Source organism: Octopus bimaculoides, chromosome 14, assembly GCF_046866305.1.
Source record: "Octopus bimaculoides isolate indiv1 chromosome 14, ASM4686630v1, whole genome shotgun sequence".
NCBI lineage: Eukaryota > Metazoa > Mollusca > Cephalopoda > Octopoda > Octopodidae > Octopus > Octopus bimaculoides.
In genome coordinates, this window is record NC_142941.1 from 37,032,007 (window position 1) to 37,052,006 (window position 20,000).

At 33.3% G+C, this 20,000-nt stretch overlaps 1 protein-coding gene and 1 long non-coding RNA gene across 9 annotated transcripts in view; one reads left to right on the plus strand and one right to left on the minus strand.

The window, feature by feature from the left end:
- The window catches only part of LOC149132688 (uncharacterized), a 962,641-nt gene that overhangs the window by 66,062 nt on the left and 876,579 nt on the right, over positions 1–20,000 (plus strand). The gene's annotated exons all lie outside the window — the stretch shown is intronic.
- The window catches only part of LOC106871760 (protocadherin beta-15), a 233,758-nt gene continuing 223,578 nt past the window's right edge, over positions 9,821–20,000 (minus strand). Inside the window, exon 2 of one of the 2 annotated variants that reach the window (XM_089363269.1) lies at positions 9,821–15,687. In XM_089363269.1, the coding sequence (XP_089219395.1) occupies positions 13,192–15,660 (2,469 nt within the window). In that variant the 5' untranslated portion in view covers positions 15,661–15,687 and the 3' untranslated portion in view covers positions 9,821–13,191. The remainder of the gene's footprint in view (positions 15,688–20,000) is intronic. The other variant, XM_089363268.1, reaches the window with a different exon arrangement.

A 20,000-nucleotide genomic window follows, 5' to 3' on the forward strand; every position in this document is an offset into this window, starting at 1 on the left:
CATTTTAACTGCATCTAAATCGTTAAATGCTTTTCCTTGCAATGTGTTCTGTAGAGACAAAAACAAATGGTACACGGATGGCACAATATCAGGAGAATATGGTGGATGGGGTAAGAGATCTCAGCCAAGTTCATGTAACTTTGTTTGGATAGCCAAAGACATATGGTCGGGCATTGTCTTGTTGGAACACCACCCCTTTCTTGTTGGCAAGATTTTTTGGGGTTCACATTAGCCAGCTGACAACAGTACATATCAGAATTAATGGTCTGGTTTTGTGGGAGAAGCTCATAATAAATAATGCTTTTATGATCCCACCAAACACAAAGCATAGCTTTTTTGGCATGGATATTCATCTTTGGTTGCTGTTTTGGGGGATCCTTGTGCAAATTCCAGAGCGATTTTTGCACTGCATTTTTGTACACAATCCATTTTTCATCTCCAGTCACAAGTTGCTTGAAAAATGCATGCTTTCATTCTGCTTCAAAAGCATATTACAAACAACAGAATACCGGTCCATGCAATTCTTTTCTGAGAGTTTGTGAGGGACCCATACATTTTCGCGAGAAATGTATCCTAGGTGTTCATGAACTGTACTTTGAGAAACTTCCAACTCCTCTGCAAGTTCTCTAGTCATGATATTTAAGTTTTCTTCATCATTTTCCAAGCTAAACTCTCCAGCTTTAAATTTTGCAAACCACCCTTGAACAGTTGATTCACCTATAGTACCATCACCATAAACTTCACAAATGTTTTTGCAAATCTTTGCAGCATTTTCTCCTTTTATGAAAAAGAAAAGCACTATAACACAAATATGAAATTTTTGGTTATCCATTTCAAATGTCAATAAAGGTAACCAGAATGAAGGATAAATCTATTTTTAGTCAAGAAGAAAGAAGAGATGCACTACCACCTGTATTACGTTTCAGGTGTGTTCAATGAAGCATTGAAAAATTTAGCTTAAAAATGTTTAGAACCTAATATATATTTATCCATATATGTATCCATACATCCACACACACATATATATGTATATGCATGCATGTATATATATATATGTATATATATAACTATATATACATATTTGTATATAAATGTATATCATTATCATTTTAACATCCATTATTTCAAGCATGCATGAGTTAGAGTTTATTGTGGAATATTTTTTATGAACAGATGTACTTTCTGTCACCAACTCACACCTGTTTCCAAGCAAGGCAATATTTCCTCAAGGCCAGTCATTTTTGAATTACACACTGAAATATTGGAAATGAATGACACTGCTTGTATGACAGTGACAGTCATTTTAGAACTATCGCATGATGTCAAGACAAGAAGAAAGAGAGAGATATGCGCGCACACACACACACACACATGTGCATGTGTGTGTGTGTGTGTGTGTGTGTGTGTGTGTGAGAGCCTTTTCTCAGTTTCTATCCACCAAATCCACTCACAAGGCTTTGGTTGGCCTGGAGCTATAGTAGAAAACAATTGCCTTAGGTGCCACACTGAACCCAGAACCATGTATATTCAGATGAAATCATGGCAGCTGAGATATGATGAATAGTGGATGGTTGTGCAAAGGACAACTCACTAAATTTGAATGGTCTAACATAACATGCTTTTTGTATACATGTCAGACTTGCTCACCCAATCTCTTGGCAAAAGCCATATTTCATATGGCAGCAGCATAATTGAAATATCCCAGAGTGTGTTCATCAGAGAGTGGTGACACTGCTGTGAAAGGATACGAAGAAGAATATCATCAGTAATTTTCAGCCCTTACCCTTGCTGAAAGCAGAGTTACAAATTTTTTCCTAAGACATTTGTGAAATGGTTGGTGTTTAAGTTAGTATTGTGGTAAAAAATGTGTAGATCCATCCAATTTCATACAATGCTTTGTAGAGAGGGTGGTTGGTGAAACTTGCCTTGGTAGGGCTCCGATCCACTTATATCAATCTAAAACCTTCAATAGGATTGACCGTTAGTGCTTAGCAGCTAGTTTCAGTCCTGTTTTTAGAAACTGTATTGCATTGATGTACAGTGATATTTGTACAATGATGATCATACCGAATGGATACCAATCAGAATAGTTTCGAATCACTCATTCTCTCAAGAGTCTATACATTTTGTTTTTGAGCTATAGTTGCAGAAATTAAAAATGTTTGAACTTGGATATAAGAATGTAGCAGCAGAAATAGATGATGCAACTGTCATGGCATCAGACACCATAGAAATTGAAGACGTCAGTGTAGTGGAAGAATATGAAGTAATAGCAGGAACATGAATTAAGCAAGAGAGGTCAATGAACTTGCAATTTAGCACTTGGAAAAGGAAAACAAGCTAGCCAACACCATAGGTCACTTGAACAAAAAACAATTCTGTTAAGTGGTCCTGTGGTTGTGGAATGGTTCTGTTGGAAATCCAGGTGGATAGGAACAGGGGACAAGGTTATGAGCAGTGTGACCAGGCTCATAACTGTTACCAATCTAACTTTAATTAAGTTCTAAGATATTACCTAGGTATAGAAAAGTCATATTCTTGTCAACTGGGATTGCTTGCAGCCATATCAGGGCACTCGCTGATACCTGATCCCACTCTTACTGATATTCCAAATTTACTTTCTTTGAACTTGGGGCTTCATGTGAAATTTCTTCATTTTTCAAAAATTATCAACATGGTATATTATTCAGACACTCTTATAATGTTTTTAAGACTTTGTGATATTTTTTTAAAATGTATTTTGAGAAGTAAATTTATGGCTATTGTCCAGGTTTAAGGGATAGCCCCGCAGTAGGTATCAATAGCACAAGCAGCAGTATTTTTGTTATTCTCTTAATAAAGTTGGTTCTCAAAGATATTGGCTGTATTGAGCAGAAATGATTTGATTGTGCAGTCCACTGCACAATGCTGTAAGTTGTGCATTGAGGACATAACGTCACAAAAAGAGGTAGTAAGTGATGACTTCCTGTATATATGTAAGTAAATTTATTATTTAAGTTAGGCAGGTGTTCTCTGTTTATCTGAGATATACTCAGATAAACAGATAGAAAACTTGCACCAAATTTAGATAATGATGTAATGATTTCTCACACAAAACTGTACCAACACAACAAATTTGGTGCAGAAAACATGCTATAGTGACATAGCATGCACCTGCATTTATGAAAATACATTTAGAAATAAAACTATCAATAATTCTCTATACATCCAAGTGAATAAAGAAATAATGAGACTAAAATATTAAAAATAAATGAAGGTTATGATTTTATAATTTAGCAGTGGGTTCTCAATTGGGGTCCATGTAATACTTGGGGGGTCCATGCAAGCAAAATAGTAGATTGGGGATCCACAACAGTATTTTAAGGGTCCATGAAAAACAAAATGTTACTTTGGATGTATTTATTGGAAGAAACAGCTAGGTTTCTTTCTCTAACATTTTACATAATTCAAACCTGTGAGAAACAAAAATAGTAATTTTGAGAAGAGCATCTATAAAACTAGTTTTTAAACATCAAATGGCTGTGGGAGTTGACCTGAGTAAAATAGTTATCAAAGAGGTCCATATTCAATAAATGGTTGAGGATGGATCTACACATTCTTAGTTTTGAACACAAAACATAAAGAAAGGCAAAGTGCTGCTAAGCACTTTGTCTGGCATGTTAACGATTCTGGCAGCTCACTGCTTTAATTATGTTTTCACAGTTTTGACACAAGTCCAGCAATTCCAGGGTAGTGGGGTTAGTTATTACATCGACCTCACTGAACAACTGGCACTTATTCTAATGACTGCAAAAAGATGAAAGGCAAAATCGACCTCAGCAGAATTTGAACTCAGAATGTAAAGATGGATGAAATGCCAGAAAGCATTTTGCCTGGCACAGTACTGATTCTGCCAGCTTTGCCACCTTCACTGGCTCAATAATAATAATAATCCTTTCTACTATAGGCACAAGGCCTGAAATTTTGGGGGAAGGAAATAGTCGATTACATCGCCCCCAGTGATTCATTGGTACTTAATTTATCAATCCCAAAAAGATGAAAGGCAAAATCGACCTTGGAGGAATTTGAATTCAGAACATAGTGTCAGATGAAATACCACTAAACATTTCACCTGGAATGCTAATGATTTTGCCATCTCACCACCTCCATAATTGTAATAATAATAATCCTTTCTACTGAAAGCACAATGCCTCAAAGTTGGGGGAAGGGATTAAGAAGATTACATTGACCCCAGTGTTTCACTGATACTTTATCGACCCCCAAAAGGATGAAAGGTAAAGTCAACCTCGGCAGAATTTGAACTCAGAAGGTAGCATCAAAGAAAATACCACTAAGCATTTTGCCTGGCGTGCTAATGATTCTGTTAACTTGCCACCTTAATAGTTATAATAATAGTTATGGCTTCTAATATTATCATAGGGGCTGAAATTCAGGGTGTGGTTATCAATTAAAGCAAGTCCAGTACATGATTGGTACTCTAACACTCCTGAAAAGATGAAAGGTAAAGTTGATCTTAGTAAGATTTGATTTCAGGGCAAAAAGGAATATAACTAAATACTATCAGATACTTTGTTTGAAGCCCTATTGATTCTGTTATTTGTCTGCCTTAAAAAAAGTAGTTATGATTTCTGAAATGAGCATAATGGGAGAGGAAGGTAAAGTCAGTTAAACTCTGACTCCAAAAAAACAGGTACTTATTTAATCAATCTCATAGAAAAGGGAGATAGAATTAACCCCAAGGAATTTGAAACTGAAAACATAAAGGAACTTCATTAAATATCATGAAGCACACATTTTGTCAGTTAGAATAATTGATTAAATCAATTCCAGTACTTGAGTAGTAATTATTTTAATGATTCTGATTTGAACTCAAAATATACAGAGATGTAACTAAATACTGCAAGGCATTATACTGATTTTACTATCCTTAATTTCAAATAACGTTAAAAATTATTTCTAACATTTATACATTTTCAAAAAAGCAATGTCAGTGAGTACTTGACTGCTATTTGTTTTATCAGCCCTGGAAGGATGAAAGGTAAAATCAAAGCCATTAATTTGGTGGGTAAGTTCACTCTGTTCAATACTTGACTAATACTTATTTTATCTACCCTTGCAGAATTTGAATGCAAAATGTAAAGTGATACCATTCTAAAGTATTTTTATCCAATTCACTACCAACTAATTCTGCCAATTTGTTGCTTTAATAATAATGATGATAACTAACAAAATACTTAGGATTAGATGGAGAAAAATTAGAAATGCATGTTTCAGCAGATTTAGAGAAATAGAATAATACACCTGAATAAACTAAACTAAATACTTCTGTTATAACTTAAAACTTCTGCATGATAAATTGGAATTAAGTAAATTAATCATCCCTTTGCAGAATATGTCATGCATGCAAGAAGAAAGATGTTTTGTTGAAGTGGAATTGTGATAAAGAAGAAACAAGGATTATCAGCATGTTAAAGAAAGATGAAAATGTTTTATCATATTTTAGGAAATTACTAAATATAAATTATTTAGCTAAATATATTGAGAAAATGTTTATGGTAAAGATGCAATAACAGAAAAAATACACACAAAAAAAAACAATTGGAATATATGAAAGAAAAACTCTAAAAGTGACAAAACTAATACTGAAGAAAAAAAAGGCTTGAAACTTTCAGAAAAAAAAAAAAAAAAAGGTATGATAGTTTCTCAGAATAGTAACTATAGCAACTAAGAAAAAGAAAAAAAGAAAAGAAAAAAACTAGAAAACAAAGAAGTAGTTGATGTAATTTCAAATTATGAAGGCAACATGAAGCATCAATACAGTATCTCATCTCAGATTGACCAGTTTTTGTAAAGACTGGATATATCCACAACAGCAACCAAAGAGATATTTGTATCCATTGCATAATATGCTATTTTAAAATCAAGACAAAAAGTATATATCCAACAATAGTAGAGCTACACTAGTTTTTCTACTACATACCTGATAAAAAAGATGATAAAGATATCAAGGCAAATGGATAAAATGAACTTAATAAAATATGGATAATCATAATGCAGACAATACTAAAAGTAACTGATGCACTTAGAATGATAAAAAAAAAGAGCACCTCAGTACATTATCAGGCTTCACAAAATTGTACACAATCTGAAAATAATTTGACACTTAATATAATAGTTATAACTCTTGCAACAAACAAAAGCATCAATGTAAAATAGAACTTAAAACCATAAAAATATTGACAGCAACCCAACCATCACCACAACAGCAAAGTAAGGCTATATACTTTTGTGGAAAACTAACTAATGTTACAAAGGAGATCTTTCATGGAACTATGGAAAAAAAATACAATAACAGTACTGATAAAAGCATCTCACATAATCTATATAAAGCTTTGCATAAAGTGAATACATCAAATGCATTAATACTAAGATAAAATACAGTGGGTACCAGAGGTACATGGAGTTTGAGTTTGGTGGTTCTGGAACAAACTACATTAAAATGAGCAATAATTTAGATAATAATAATTATTATTTCAAATTTTTGCCACCAGGGCAGCTAGGAGGAGGTGGGGATGAGTCTGTTACACTGGTACTTATTTTATTGACTCTGAAATGATGAAAGGCAAAGTCGACCATGGCAGAATTTGAACTCAGAACATAGTGATGAATTGAACTCAGGAATGTCGCTAAGCATTTTGTCCAGCACGCTAATGATTTCTGCCATCTCACCACCTTTAGATAAGAACGGTAATGATTTCTAATTTGGATAATAATAATGATGTGCACAGGGCTGCATATTTTAGGAGGAGTGGCACAGTTTATTGAATTTATCAAAGTACTTGCCTTTTTTTTTATTTTATCAACTAAGGAAAGACAATATCTGAAACCAACTTCAAGGATTTGAACACAATATGTAAAAAAAATGTAACTAAATACTGAAAAGCATTTAATTCATTACAATACTGTTTTGCCATAAACTAACCTGTAAAATGATAATTTCTTTTATGATAATAATGGTTTCAAATTTTGGCACAAGGCCAGCAGTTTTGGGGAAGTGGTAAGTTGATTACATTGACCCAGTGCTCAATTGCTACTTGTTTTATTGACCCTGAAAGGATGAAAGGCAAAGTCCACCTTGGCAGATTTTGAACTAAGAAAGTAAAAATGAATGACATACTGCTCAGCATTTTGCCTAGCTTGTTAACAATTCTGCCAGCTTGCTACCTCAATAATAATGATAATAATAATGGCTTGAAATTTCAAGGGAGGAATAAATAAATTACATCGATCCCAATACTTGACTGGTACTCATTTTTCGTCCAACGTCACTTCGTCCACATCTTTTGGTCCAACCTCTTTTTGTCTGATGATTTTTTTTGTCCAACATTTTTTTTGTCTAATTTTAAATAAATTCTTTAGAACAGAGGGTGAAATATCTCTAATGAAATATTCACAGAACTATAATGAGCCTCGTTATAGGTTTGTTATTATCGTTCTTTTTCTTCTCTGTTAACAGTTTTATTTTTTTTTTCCTTTCCTCTCTTAAGTATGATGCAAATTCAGTGTACACATTTTTAATTTACCCATCCTGAAATGACAAAGTTCATAGTATCGACCAAAACAAAAGAAAAGTAGTTGATGAAAGTAATTACATCTACGATTTTCATTCAAGCAATATAAAACTTGGAAAAGAATACTGGAGATGTGAGAAAAGAAGGCTGTGTTCAGTGCGAATTCACACAGTAACAGAAAACAATGAGCCAAAAATTATTTCTTTTTCTAGTGAGCATCTTCATACAACTAATGTAGATTCGTTAAATGCTAGAAAAGCAGTTACAGAAATAAAGCATGAAGCAGTGGAAAACATAGCAGCAAGTTTGTGTAGTATGATAGTGACTAAGTTTATGCAGCTAACAGAAAATACTTGCTCTCAACTTCCTTGTTTGCCTGTACTTTCAAGGACTATTCAAAGGTGCTGACAAAAAGATTCTGGATTTCCTGCTAATTCAGGGGCTAGAACTGGTTTTGAAATACCAGAAGAATATTGTACACTTAATAATGGTGCACAGTTTCTGAGACATGATTCAAGTATTAAGGATCAACAGTACATGCTAGTATTTGCATCAGAAAGTGCTCTTCAAGATATAGCATCATATCATCAGTGGGCATGTGATGGAACATTCAAAACTGTGCAAGTTAAAGGTAGCAGTTTTCCACAAGTCTTTGCATTACTGCCTAATAAAACAAAGTAGACATGCAAATTATTTATCGAGCAATTGAAAATTAAGCAACCTAATGCATATCTGCTTGATCTCGTGGCAGATTTCAAAGTTGCTGTTCATAAGGCATTTAATTAATCATTCCCTAATTCATCTATTGTGGCATGTTTATTACATTTGAGCCAATCAGTACTTTGAAAAATTACAGATTTAGGTCTCAAAGAAAAATACAATAAAGACTCTGAATTCTCTCTTAAAATTTGATGTTTTCTAGTATTAGCCTTCCTACCTGTTGATGTCCAAGAGGCCTATGAAGAATTTATAGACAATGAAGAAATACCTGCTTAATTCATAGCTGACTTCGACTTGACTTACATAGGTGTTGTGAGAGGATGTGGTGCTAGACGAAGGAGAGAACCACCTACATTCCTGATAGCTGTATGGAATGTTAATTAGCGTATTCTTCAAGATCTTCCCAGAACAAATAATGCTGCAGAGGGGTTTCATTCTGTGATATAGCATGTGGTGGGTGGAGCACATATGAATATTTGGAAATTAATCAAAACTCTGAAGGAAGAGGGAGGGTTCGTTCAAGGTAAAATGACTCAAATTCTTTGATGAGATCTGTCAAATTCATGTACACGATATGGAAGAATAAGTGAATGCCACAAAGGATTGGTCATTGAATATGGGTCAACAAGAAAAATTGATTTTTTGAAGAGTGCGGCATATAATTTGCATCAGTTTTAAGTGATCATAATAAATCATTAGTTGTATCTTATTACTTTTTTAAACTATATTTTCCCCACAGTATTTTATTTGAATCCTACAATAAAATTCTTAACGATTATTTGATTTTGATGTTCACCTGTTTTCTAAAGAGTTTATTTAAAATTGGACAAAAAAAAATCAATGGACAAAAAGATATTGGACTAAAAGACGTCGGCAAAGTGTTGTTGGGCATAGTGACAGCGGATGAAAAGTCGGGTCATGCTCATTTTATTGACCCTGAAAAGATGAAAGGCAAAGTCAACCTTGGTGGAATTTGATCTCAGAATGTAAAGACATGAATAACCACTAAACATTTTGTCCAGCATGCTAGCGATTATGCCAGCTCACTGTCTTAATAATACTAATAATGATAATAATAATAATATTGACAACTGCCATGAAATTTGGTGCTGTATGTAGTAAAGTTTATCCATCCTGTACTTGTAATTTTATTCACCACATCCCTGTCCAAACGAAAAACAAAGCTGACCCCTATGGAATCGGAATTCAAAATATTAAGATATTTAATTAAATACTACAACACTACATTTTTTAAATATTCCACCACCTTTATCATGATAATATTGGGTTATTCCAGTAAATAAATTATAATATATATATATATATATATATATATATATATATATATATATATATAATGAACGTAGTTCAGTTTAGTAAAGAAATGAAAAGATGCTGAATAACATAATAAAAATAAACTATCTTTAAACAAATAAATAGTGGCGGGTTATTCATAAGAAAATATGGAGGATGAGACATGAAAAGTATGGGAGATTTGTATGTTCTTAAAAACAAGAGTAGAGTGTCATATGACAATAAAAAGTTGCACTTGGCCACTAACTTTGCAGATGGCAAGAAAAGAAAAAAACATGAAAAGATACTAGTCAATTTGAAATGGAAGAAAATTGATTTGTTTAGTGTTATGTTGGGGTAAGTTTAGTGACAAATAAGTAAGACTGAATGTGAAGAGACAAACTGGAAGGTACATGGAGGAAAATCTGAAGTGGAAACTGCAAAAGAGCACAGAAAAAGTACAAATTTAGCAGCTTAGCTATTTAATTCTGGAGGATGAAGAATGTAGCATTTAAAAAGAAATAACTATATATATCTCAACTTTAGTGTGGATTCCTGTGACATTATTCAAGCTGTAGCATGACTTACATGCATGGTTGATTTTGTTTAAACAAGGTCATAGAAGAAATTAAAACAGTTGAATATAATATTGGATGTATGCTAAGTTATTAATGGAAAACAAAGAGAGAAAAATACACTAGTATTTAATGTAAGTGTAAAATACTAACTAAAATATTGTTAAAAGACTCAACTGATATATGTCCTGATAGTATCTAGAGAAAATGAAATAGGACACATGAAATAAATTCTATGGTGTAAAATGAAATGGATGAGAAAAAACAAATTAGTGAATAAGGATGTTATACGTACTAAACAATTGCTGCTAGAAGATCCATATTTTATTTTAGAAAATAAGTGCAGAAAAAGCTCACATGAATCATTGATATGACTGGGTTTAATAAGATCTTTCAAGAAAGTGAAAACAGGAAATTACTAATACTTAACTTTTGAAATCCAAGAAAGGAGATGATATATAATGAAGATTGCATCAGTTGTGTTTGTTTAGCTAAATTGGGATATGATTGAATTTGAAAGACAGGTCAGAAAAATAATTTAAGAGATTGTGACCAGTGAAGTCGAGGCATATACAGAAAGCTACCAAATAAATGTATGGGGGAAAAAAATTTGTGCAGGAGTGTGTAGACAAACTGAATAACCTCACTCTGAAACTTAAAAAAACTTTCAAATAATCTGGCTTGCTGTGGGACTACAATAATCAATAATATTTTTAAAATAGACATAAACTTGATTAAGTAAACTTGTTAGAAGGATGGGAGCCAAAGTTACTTTCATCCATTGTTATTATAATAATGATGATGATGATAATAATAATGATAATAATAATAAGAAGAAGAAGAATCCTTTCTACTAAAGGCTCTAAGCCTGAAATTTTGGGTGGAGGGACTAGTCGATTACATCGACCCCAGTGTTTCACTGGTACTCAATTTTTCGAACCTGAAAGGATGAAAGGCAAAGTCAACCCTGGCAGCATTTGAACTCAAAATGTGAAGACAATAATAATAATAATGATAATGATGATGATAATAATAATTACCAATCCATTTAATTTTACACTGCTCACCTATACATTTATGGATATTTATGTCAGTGTTAGTAATTGTCATTGATGGAATGGAAGAATCACAAGAATATCAGACAAATACTTGCAGTATTTGTTCCAGTTCTTCACATTCTGAATTCAAACCATGTTGAGATTGAGTCATCTGGAGTCATTAAAATAAGTATCAGTTAAGTATATATTTGACTTTTGCCTTGTCACCCAAGCATAAAAGATGAGTGTTATTTGTAATTCCGTTGTACAACAGTGTAAGATTTTGCTTTGAGATATACTTAGATTGTGATTTCTGCAATGTGCTGCATAAATTGTCAAGTAATGGAGAGGCATCTTTGCCTCCACTGATGCAGTTGCAAAGTGTTAAGTAAAGTTATTTGGTTGCAGACCTACTTTGAGTCATTATATTATCAGAGATAGTCGTCCCCAGATGGTAACATTGATTTCAGGGCCTTCCCAGATAAGTGACTGGTTATTCAAAGAGATTTTTAGATTGCATATTTATTTTGTCCATTTACCTATCGGCATAGTGATCATTGGCAAACTTCAGAGGTGACACTTTCATTTCCCCTTAGCTCTCACGTCACGCAGTTGTTAATGTTTATTTCAGTTGGGTCACATCCTTCCAATTGCTATACATCCGTAATGCATCTTACGGCTGTTCCCATCACCTGTATGGTGAGGAATCCTACACTGGGGAGTGGTAACGACTAGGGTAGGGTAGCTGACTGCTTATTGTGATCAATCGTCTTTTGGTTTCCTCTAGCTTTGCTCTTTTTTACAAACCCAGTGAACATACATATATTTCAGATTTCAAAGAAATTTGAACAATAGCTATAAGACTCGAGTTAAAAAGATTCGAACAATTCAACTTCTCTGGTTGACTTTAAGACCCCCCTCCCATAGGGGCCTTAACTCCAACATTTTAGAACTCCATGAGCTCCATTTTCAGGAGCAAAAACTTTTCAATAGGTTCCATAAGATTTGAATTTTGGAATCTGGGCATAATGATGAGTAGCATAGGATAAATGTATCATGATTAGAATTTTTGTTAGGGTGTGTAAAGAGGGAAAGAACCCTCATTAAAATTCTTCATCTACAATTTTGATGAAATTCAAATCACAGGTATTCCAGTTCATTAGAGAAAATATAAAAGAAGTCTAATTCTTCAATTCCATGTGACATGGGCAACACTGTGTATTTCTATTAGTCATATATAGTTTTGAGATTTTGATGTTATGATTTTATATTTTTAGAATGACGTTGTAGGTATGAGAAACCAGATCTAACCAGTTTGAACTTAGAACAGGGAGAATAATCGAGCCAAATATGGCCAGGGTAAATGCTAAAGAGATAAGCCTTTTTTTTTTTTTTTAACAGCAGTCTAATTAAGAAAGCAGCATACTATTATTCTGAATGTAGTTTTGTTAAGTGTTTTGTTCTTGAATATGTCTGAATGTTCTATACAGAAGAAAAACTACTACAACATCTGAAAGTTGTGCAACATAGATAAAATAATTAGCTATTTTGCTGGTTCCTTATATATAGTTTTATTATAATAGTAGTATATCAAAATATGTAAAAACAATAACCATAGAAAAAAGAATTTTAAAGATAATAGTAAGTACACAAATATAGTACTGCTGAAGTTCAATTTATTATAGCAAATTAAAAAAAAAAAAAAAAAAAAAAGAAGCATTCTTATGTTGTGGATATTAAACTCCTAATAAAACAATTTGAAAATGTGTTTGTCCAGCTGAAAGACTGGTTAAATTATGGCATGAATGACAAGACATATTTAAAAATTTACTTTCAATACGTCTATATGATTGAAGTTCATTTCTCTCTCCTTTTTTTTATTTTTGTCAAAGTAATGGTATTTACATGGAAAAGGAATTTATTTTAACTGTCTAATCTGAAAACAAACAGTGATGTTTGTCATAAACACCAAAACTTGGAAAACTAAAATTAAAATCACAAAAGTAAAACAAACATGTGAAAATGGATTTCTTTAATAGCTATGTAAATTAGATTACTTACTTGATGTAATTCAGGAGTAATACATTGTAGCTGTACTCCTAATGATGACCCTTTCCAACTCTGTCCAGGTTTGTATATGGAGTGAGGATCTCTTCGAAAAAGAGCTGTTTTAGAATTTCTTATTTGTTTTGGATCTGATAAGATTGCAACAGGAACATCATATTTTGGAGAGTCTTGTTCACAAACGTATCCTGATGGCCTTCTCTCACCAACAAAGTCTTGGGTAGCACCATAATGGTTTTCTTTTTGATTTCTTTTATGAACAACACAAACAATTACAGAAACTACAATAGCAACAGAAACTATCACTGCTGCTACTACTATAATAATCATCAAGTTAATATGTATTCTGTTGTCTGATTCTGTGTCTTCAGAGATGTACATTTTGGCTGTTGTATTGCTAACAGTTAGTGTCAAAGACAGTGTAGTTGTTGCTGATAAAACTGGTGTACCATTGTCTTTGACAGCTAATTTTAGATTATATGATCCAGCATCATTTTGGTAAACTGTACGAGAGAATGACAAAACTCCAGTATAATGGTTAACTTTAAATAATTGTTTGTCATTGCCTCCAAGTATTTCATACCTGAGAAAAGCATTAACATGTTTGTCTCTGTCGGAGGCTCTTAATGTTGTGATGTCACTCTTACTCTGCGGATGGTGATGGAAATCTAGATTGAAAGGGTTAACACTAGGGAAAGTAAAATATGGAGTATTATCATTTTTATCCATAACTTCAACAACAACGTTAGCTGTGTTGTTAAGAGATGGTGTACCATTATCTTTTACTAACACTTTAAATCTGTAAATGTCATGTTGTTCCCGGTCTAAAGACTGAGTAGTTGATATGAATCCTAAATGAGAGATTTTAAAGGGAAGAACACTCCCATCTCTGCTTATAAGAAAATAAGATAATTCACCTCCTGATCCAAGATCAGGGTCAGTTGCATTGATGAAGCCTACTGGAAAATTTCTATTTTCATTTTCATAGGTTAAAAATTCAAAAGTATCTTTCGTAAATCGTGGTTGTACATCATTAACATCTGATACTTGCACTGAAAATCGTTTCTCAGTTTTTAATGGTGGAGATCCTTTGTCTTCACATGTGATGGTAAAATCTATGTGATTTTCTACTTCTCTGTCAACTGTTTTCTTAATAACAACTTTATACTTTTTACGTGCAAGAGCCTGAAGTTGAAAGTGATCGTGATTTATATAACAAGAAACTTCATTATCATCTGTGACCTTTACATAAGCAATAAAGTTACCAACTTTTACCCCCTCTGAAATGCTTGGCAAATTTTCTGGTGATTTTGCTATAAAATTCATATCTATATCAGGAGGGTTGTTCTCTTGACTATTTATATTAACTAAAACCAGAGCAACTGAACTCAAGGAAGGATTACCTCCATCCTTTGCTTTAACAAACAATTTATATATCTTCTTTGAACCAGTTGGAAACTTTTTCACCACCCAGATTTCTCCTGTTGACTCATTTAATTTAAAATAGGCTCTGGCACTCTCTGATGTTTTGGGACTGAACTCGTAGATTACTTTACCATTTTTACCAGAATCTAAGTCAGTTGCTGATAAAGTGACGATAGGTATTGATCGTTGATAACCATTTTTAATAGAAACATTGTAAATATTTTGGGAGAAGACTGGAGAGTTGTCATTTTCATCTCGAACTGATATTTGGAGATTGAGAACACCTTCTTTAGGGGGATGGCCTCCATCTTTTGCAATAATTTGAAGCTGATAAGAATCTTGTATTTCTCTGTCAAGTTTCTTTTGTAAAATAATACCGAGTTTGGAAGTACCATCCATATTTTTTGAAACTGATAATGTGAAAAGATCATCATTATTGTTCTTTAGTAAATATGTTATTTGTGAATTTTGTATACCTACATCTTTGTCTATGGCATTAGGTATAGATTTTTTTGTTCCTTTGCCATCAGTTTCATAAAATTCAAGTTCAATTTCTTTGTTTCGAAATTCTGGCTTGTTGTCATTTATATCTTCAATAATAATTTTGACTTCCAATATTTTAATAAAATATTTTTTCTGTTGAACTGCAACATCTACCATTTTGAAACATTCTACATTGTATTTACAAAGAGTTTCTGTGTCTAGTCTTTGAGCTGTATATAATTTGCCTGTTTTAGTGACATTGAACAACTTTGACGTGTTTGTATTCTCTTGGTGAAGCTGACTGAACCAAATATTGCTGTCATCCTTTGGAGATATGATGCCTAATAGTTTTGTATCTGCTGCAATATCACCAACAAAAGTTCCTGGGTCATTCTCTTCTTCTATACGATATACACGATCTGCACATAGGGATGTTTCCAGAATAAGCAACAACAAAGACACTTCAGTTAGCATGTTTTCACATATGGACATCTTTCTTGGAAAGAATCATGAATGCATCTGAAATAGTACAGAAATGAATATTAACAATTATTGAAATTTACATGTTTTTATTTTATCAAATTGGTTTATGTTAATCATAAAGCATGTATAATTTCTACCTTTTCATCTTTCTATGTTTTCTAACATTGATTAATATATAGAATATGGAGAATATGTATTTAGACAGACTGTAAATTTCTTCAGTGTTCTCTTGATTCCTTTTCTTTTGCTCAGATTTGAAATAAAATGTGAACTGTTACTATGACTGTGAATATCAGATATCAGAAAAGCTAAGACATATAGTAAGGGTTCTCAATTCAGACGTAATGTTAGCGATTTGGAGTGGAGATTAGTTGGCATTGGCCTAGTACTTGATTGTGATTTTGCAGCTGTGGCTGCACCCTATCTTAGGATGATAATTTTCAAATGCTTTATTCATAAATTTTGTGATCTGATGATGTGTACAGATTGAAAATAGTCCATGAGAGGGCAATTAGAAAAGATCAAGTATGAATGAATCTAAGTGCTGATTCTTTTGAAACTCACTTAGAATCAGATGTTTGAAGTATACGTATTCTTTTATTGATAATCAATTATGGTGACTAATAAAGACACACTCATTGTAAAGTGTATCTAATTAACAAGTATATATGTTTAGAAAGCTTTTGATTGTTAATGTTGGTTTTTGAGAATAGTGAATTGCAATGGCCACTAAGATCAATCAAGAAATTTACCAAGACAAATTATTTCATGTTTCACATTACCAATGACAATACTGTTCTTTGTAGATTAAAGAAAATATTTAATATCATTCTCATTTCTTGGCAAGTCATTCAGATTCCTGTAATGTGATTTAAAAAATATTGTGGTTGTAATTATATCAGAAGGAAACTTTAAATTTTATATAATTCTTTTCTTTAAATGACAGTCACTAAACTCTGTCCTGGTACCTTAGACATTAAAGCTGATGTTCAGAGTGGAAATCTCTGATGCTATCTAAACAGGGAATGTCTGGTTTATTTTGGAAAATCAAAAGTAAAAATAAAAAAATTCTGCTTTGTAAGTTCCATTGAATATAAATTTGAGTATTTGCCAAGAGCACTAAAGTTTTTTGATGTGTAAAAATGAATATCACAACTTTCAGTCTTTGTTTTTGTTCTCAAAACACTGAATATTTATGAATAATTCAAATTTGTTGATCTCAGCAAATATTGCCATTACTTCTTTTGTTATAAGCCTAATTCTAATAACAATGCAGTTGGTTTAGAAAAATATTTATCACTTTGGGGTTAGAAACTGCAAGTCTGTCTAGAAATGAAATGTAAGAGAACATTATTCTTCTGTGTACTCAGCCTCATTTCCATCAATGATCTTGAGTAGTGTTTCTGACAATTTTAGCACAAGACCTGTACTGCTTTTGGCACATTGTTGGTTTGTTTAAGCATCAATTACTTAAAAAAACAAAAACCCTCAAAAAACACTCAACATATAGTTATGTTATATTTGTTGTCAGCAATATTAGGAATAGTAGTCATTGTTCCTCTATTAAGAATTAATCAATGTTTTTGGTGGATATAGTTATAGCAAAATAACAGGCAGTTACAATGGCTGAAAGAGGTTTAAAATAGAAATTTTGAATTTGTTGATCACATGCCAGCGTAATGCAGTGAAATAAAATAGGAGCTTTGGGTAAATATAGAAAACACAATATTTATTAGTAAAATATTAGTTGCCCAGTAAATATACTAAAAACTAATTAAATAATTTCAATTTTGCTTAAGCATATGTTAGGCTTTCACCAAATCTAGAATAGTATTAGAATAAAGAGTTTCTTGAGAAAGACGTATATAAAGAACAACATATTTATATGTGCATGAGCAAACACGTCTGTCAGTATCAGAATAGAAAAACAAAAAACAAGCAAAAAAAAAAAAAGTTGAAATGGTATTGATAATTATTGATGAATAATTATGAATCCATTTGAATATATTTTTGCCATGCCATCCTCATATCTAAGATTCATCTAGAATAGATGAACTTAGAAACATATTGAGCATACAAATATATTTGCAATGATTAATAAAGTATGATGTCCAAACATGGGAAATTCTCTAAGAACACTGACCTGAAGATGTCGTTGAAGAGTACAGAAATTTAGTGAAAGGACATCATGTTATTTAGAAAGATTTATAGCCCAAATATTATTCATAGATACACGAATGATGCTGAGTTAATATCATTTATGAAATATAAGCATTCCCTAATTGTCTTTTGTTAACTTCAGTTATATATGGATGTCTCTTTTGACTCAATAGGTAAAAAATTTTATACAATATTTACATGTGAACTGCTGGTAGTGTTTTCATGATATGAATCCTCTTGCTTACATGCTAAAATACCCAGGTGCATAATGAATTTAATTCTTGTAAATAACCCCTTTATGCATGAGAGGCTTATATATTTTCAGCGAAATTGAGCATAGGTTGCTTGACTTGTTATAAATAGAGGCTAAATCACCTTCAGTTCATACCCTATGTTTTATAAAGAAATGAAAGAGAATATTGGACAGTATAGCTAAGGAAAAACAGACAGGACAGTCAAAATAAAAAGTCTTTGATTGTACAAAGTGTGAGGAGCTACAGCTGAGAAAAGTTGTAAGTTAAACTTTCTATGACATGGAATGCATTATTTAATATTACCAATAGTTGCTTATATGCTCATAAATCTGTCTGTCTGTCTGTCTATTTCAATTAATCAATCAATCAATCATCCATGTATGTATGACATTGTTCAGTTTTATTTCAAGATTTCTTACCAATAGAGAAAGATCCAGTTTCTAACCTACATTCAAGGCTCCTTCATTGGAATTCAGCATCAACATTGCTTGTATGTATGTATGTATGTGTGTGTGTGTATATGTGTGTGTGTGTGTGTGTATGTGTGCAGATTTGTATGTTTTGTTTTATGTATGTATTCTCATGTATAGTAGTTGCATCTCTAGACATGCTCAAACTTTTGCAGATTTTTACAGTTCCAGTAAGTACGTAAGTGAGTGAGTGAGTGTGCGAGCGAGCATGAATGACTATTTGAGTATTCAGTAAGGGCTGCATAGTAACCAATAGAGTTGTATATTTGAAAGAAAGTTATGTGAAATTCTTGCCAAATAGTTTTGCCAGGAATTTTCAGTTCCTGGAAGCGATGTTAAAAGTTATAAATTGAGACATCCTGTGTATATACATATATGTGTGTGTGTGTTGGCATGTTTACATCCCCATACCTTAGCAATTCAGCAAAAAGAGAGTGATTGAATAAGTACCAGGCTTAAAAAGAAAATTAACACTAACTAAAATAACTTAAAGGTGAATATACATACATACATACATACAAACATATATGTATATATGTATGTATATATATGGGGTGGCTGTGTGTGAGTGGCTTGCTGACCAGCCACATGGTTCCAGGTTCAGTCATAATGTGTGGCACCTTGGGCGTGTCTTCTGCTATAGCCTCCGGCTGACCAAGGGTTGTGGGTTGATTTGGTGGATGGAGACTGAGGGAGCCCTGTCGTTATCATCATCATCGTTTAACGTCCGCTTTCCATGCTAGCATGGGTTGGACGATTTGACTGAGGACTGGTGAACCAGATGGCTACACCAGGCTCCAATCTGATTTGGCAGAGTTTCTACAGCTGGATGCCCTTCCTAACGCCAAGCACTCAGCGAGTGTAGTGGGTGCTTTTATGTGCCACCAGCACGAGGCCAGTCAGGAGGTACTGGCAACGGCCATGCTCGAAATGGTGTATTTTACGTGCCACCTGCACAGGAGCCAGTCCAGCGGGACTGGCAACGAACTCGCTCAAATGTCTTTTCACATGCCACTGGCACAAGTGCCAGGAAGGCGACGTTGGTAACGGTCATGCTCAAATGGTGCTATTTACGTGCCACCAGCACGAAAGCCAGACAGCTGGTGCTCTGGCAACGATCACGCTCGGACGGTGCTCTTAGTGATTTACTGGTACTGGTGCCATCACGATTTCGTTTTCGCTTGCCCCAACAGGTCTTCGCAAGCCGAGTTTAGTGTTCAATGAAGACGTTGGCATGGGTGCCAGTCTACAAATTTAGTTCGATTTCGATTTCACTTGCCTCAACAGGTCTTCGCAAGCGGAGTTTAGTGTCCAAAGAAGGAATGTTACGCATAAGTGGGCTGGCTACATCTCTGGCAGAGGCGTTGGATTTTGGTCTATCCCTGGCAGAGGCCTTGGATTTTGGTCTCACTTGGCTTGCTGGGTCTTCTCACACACAACATATTTCGAAAGGTCTCGGTCAGAA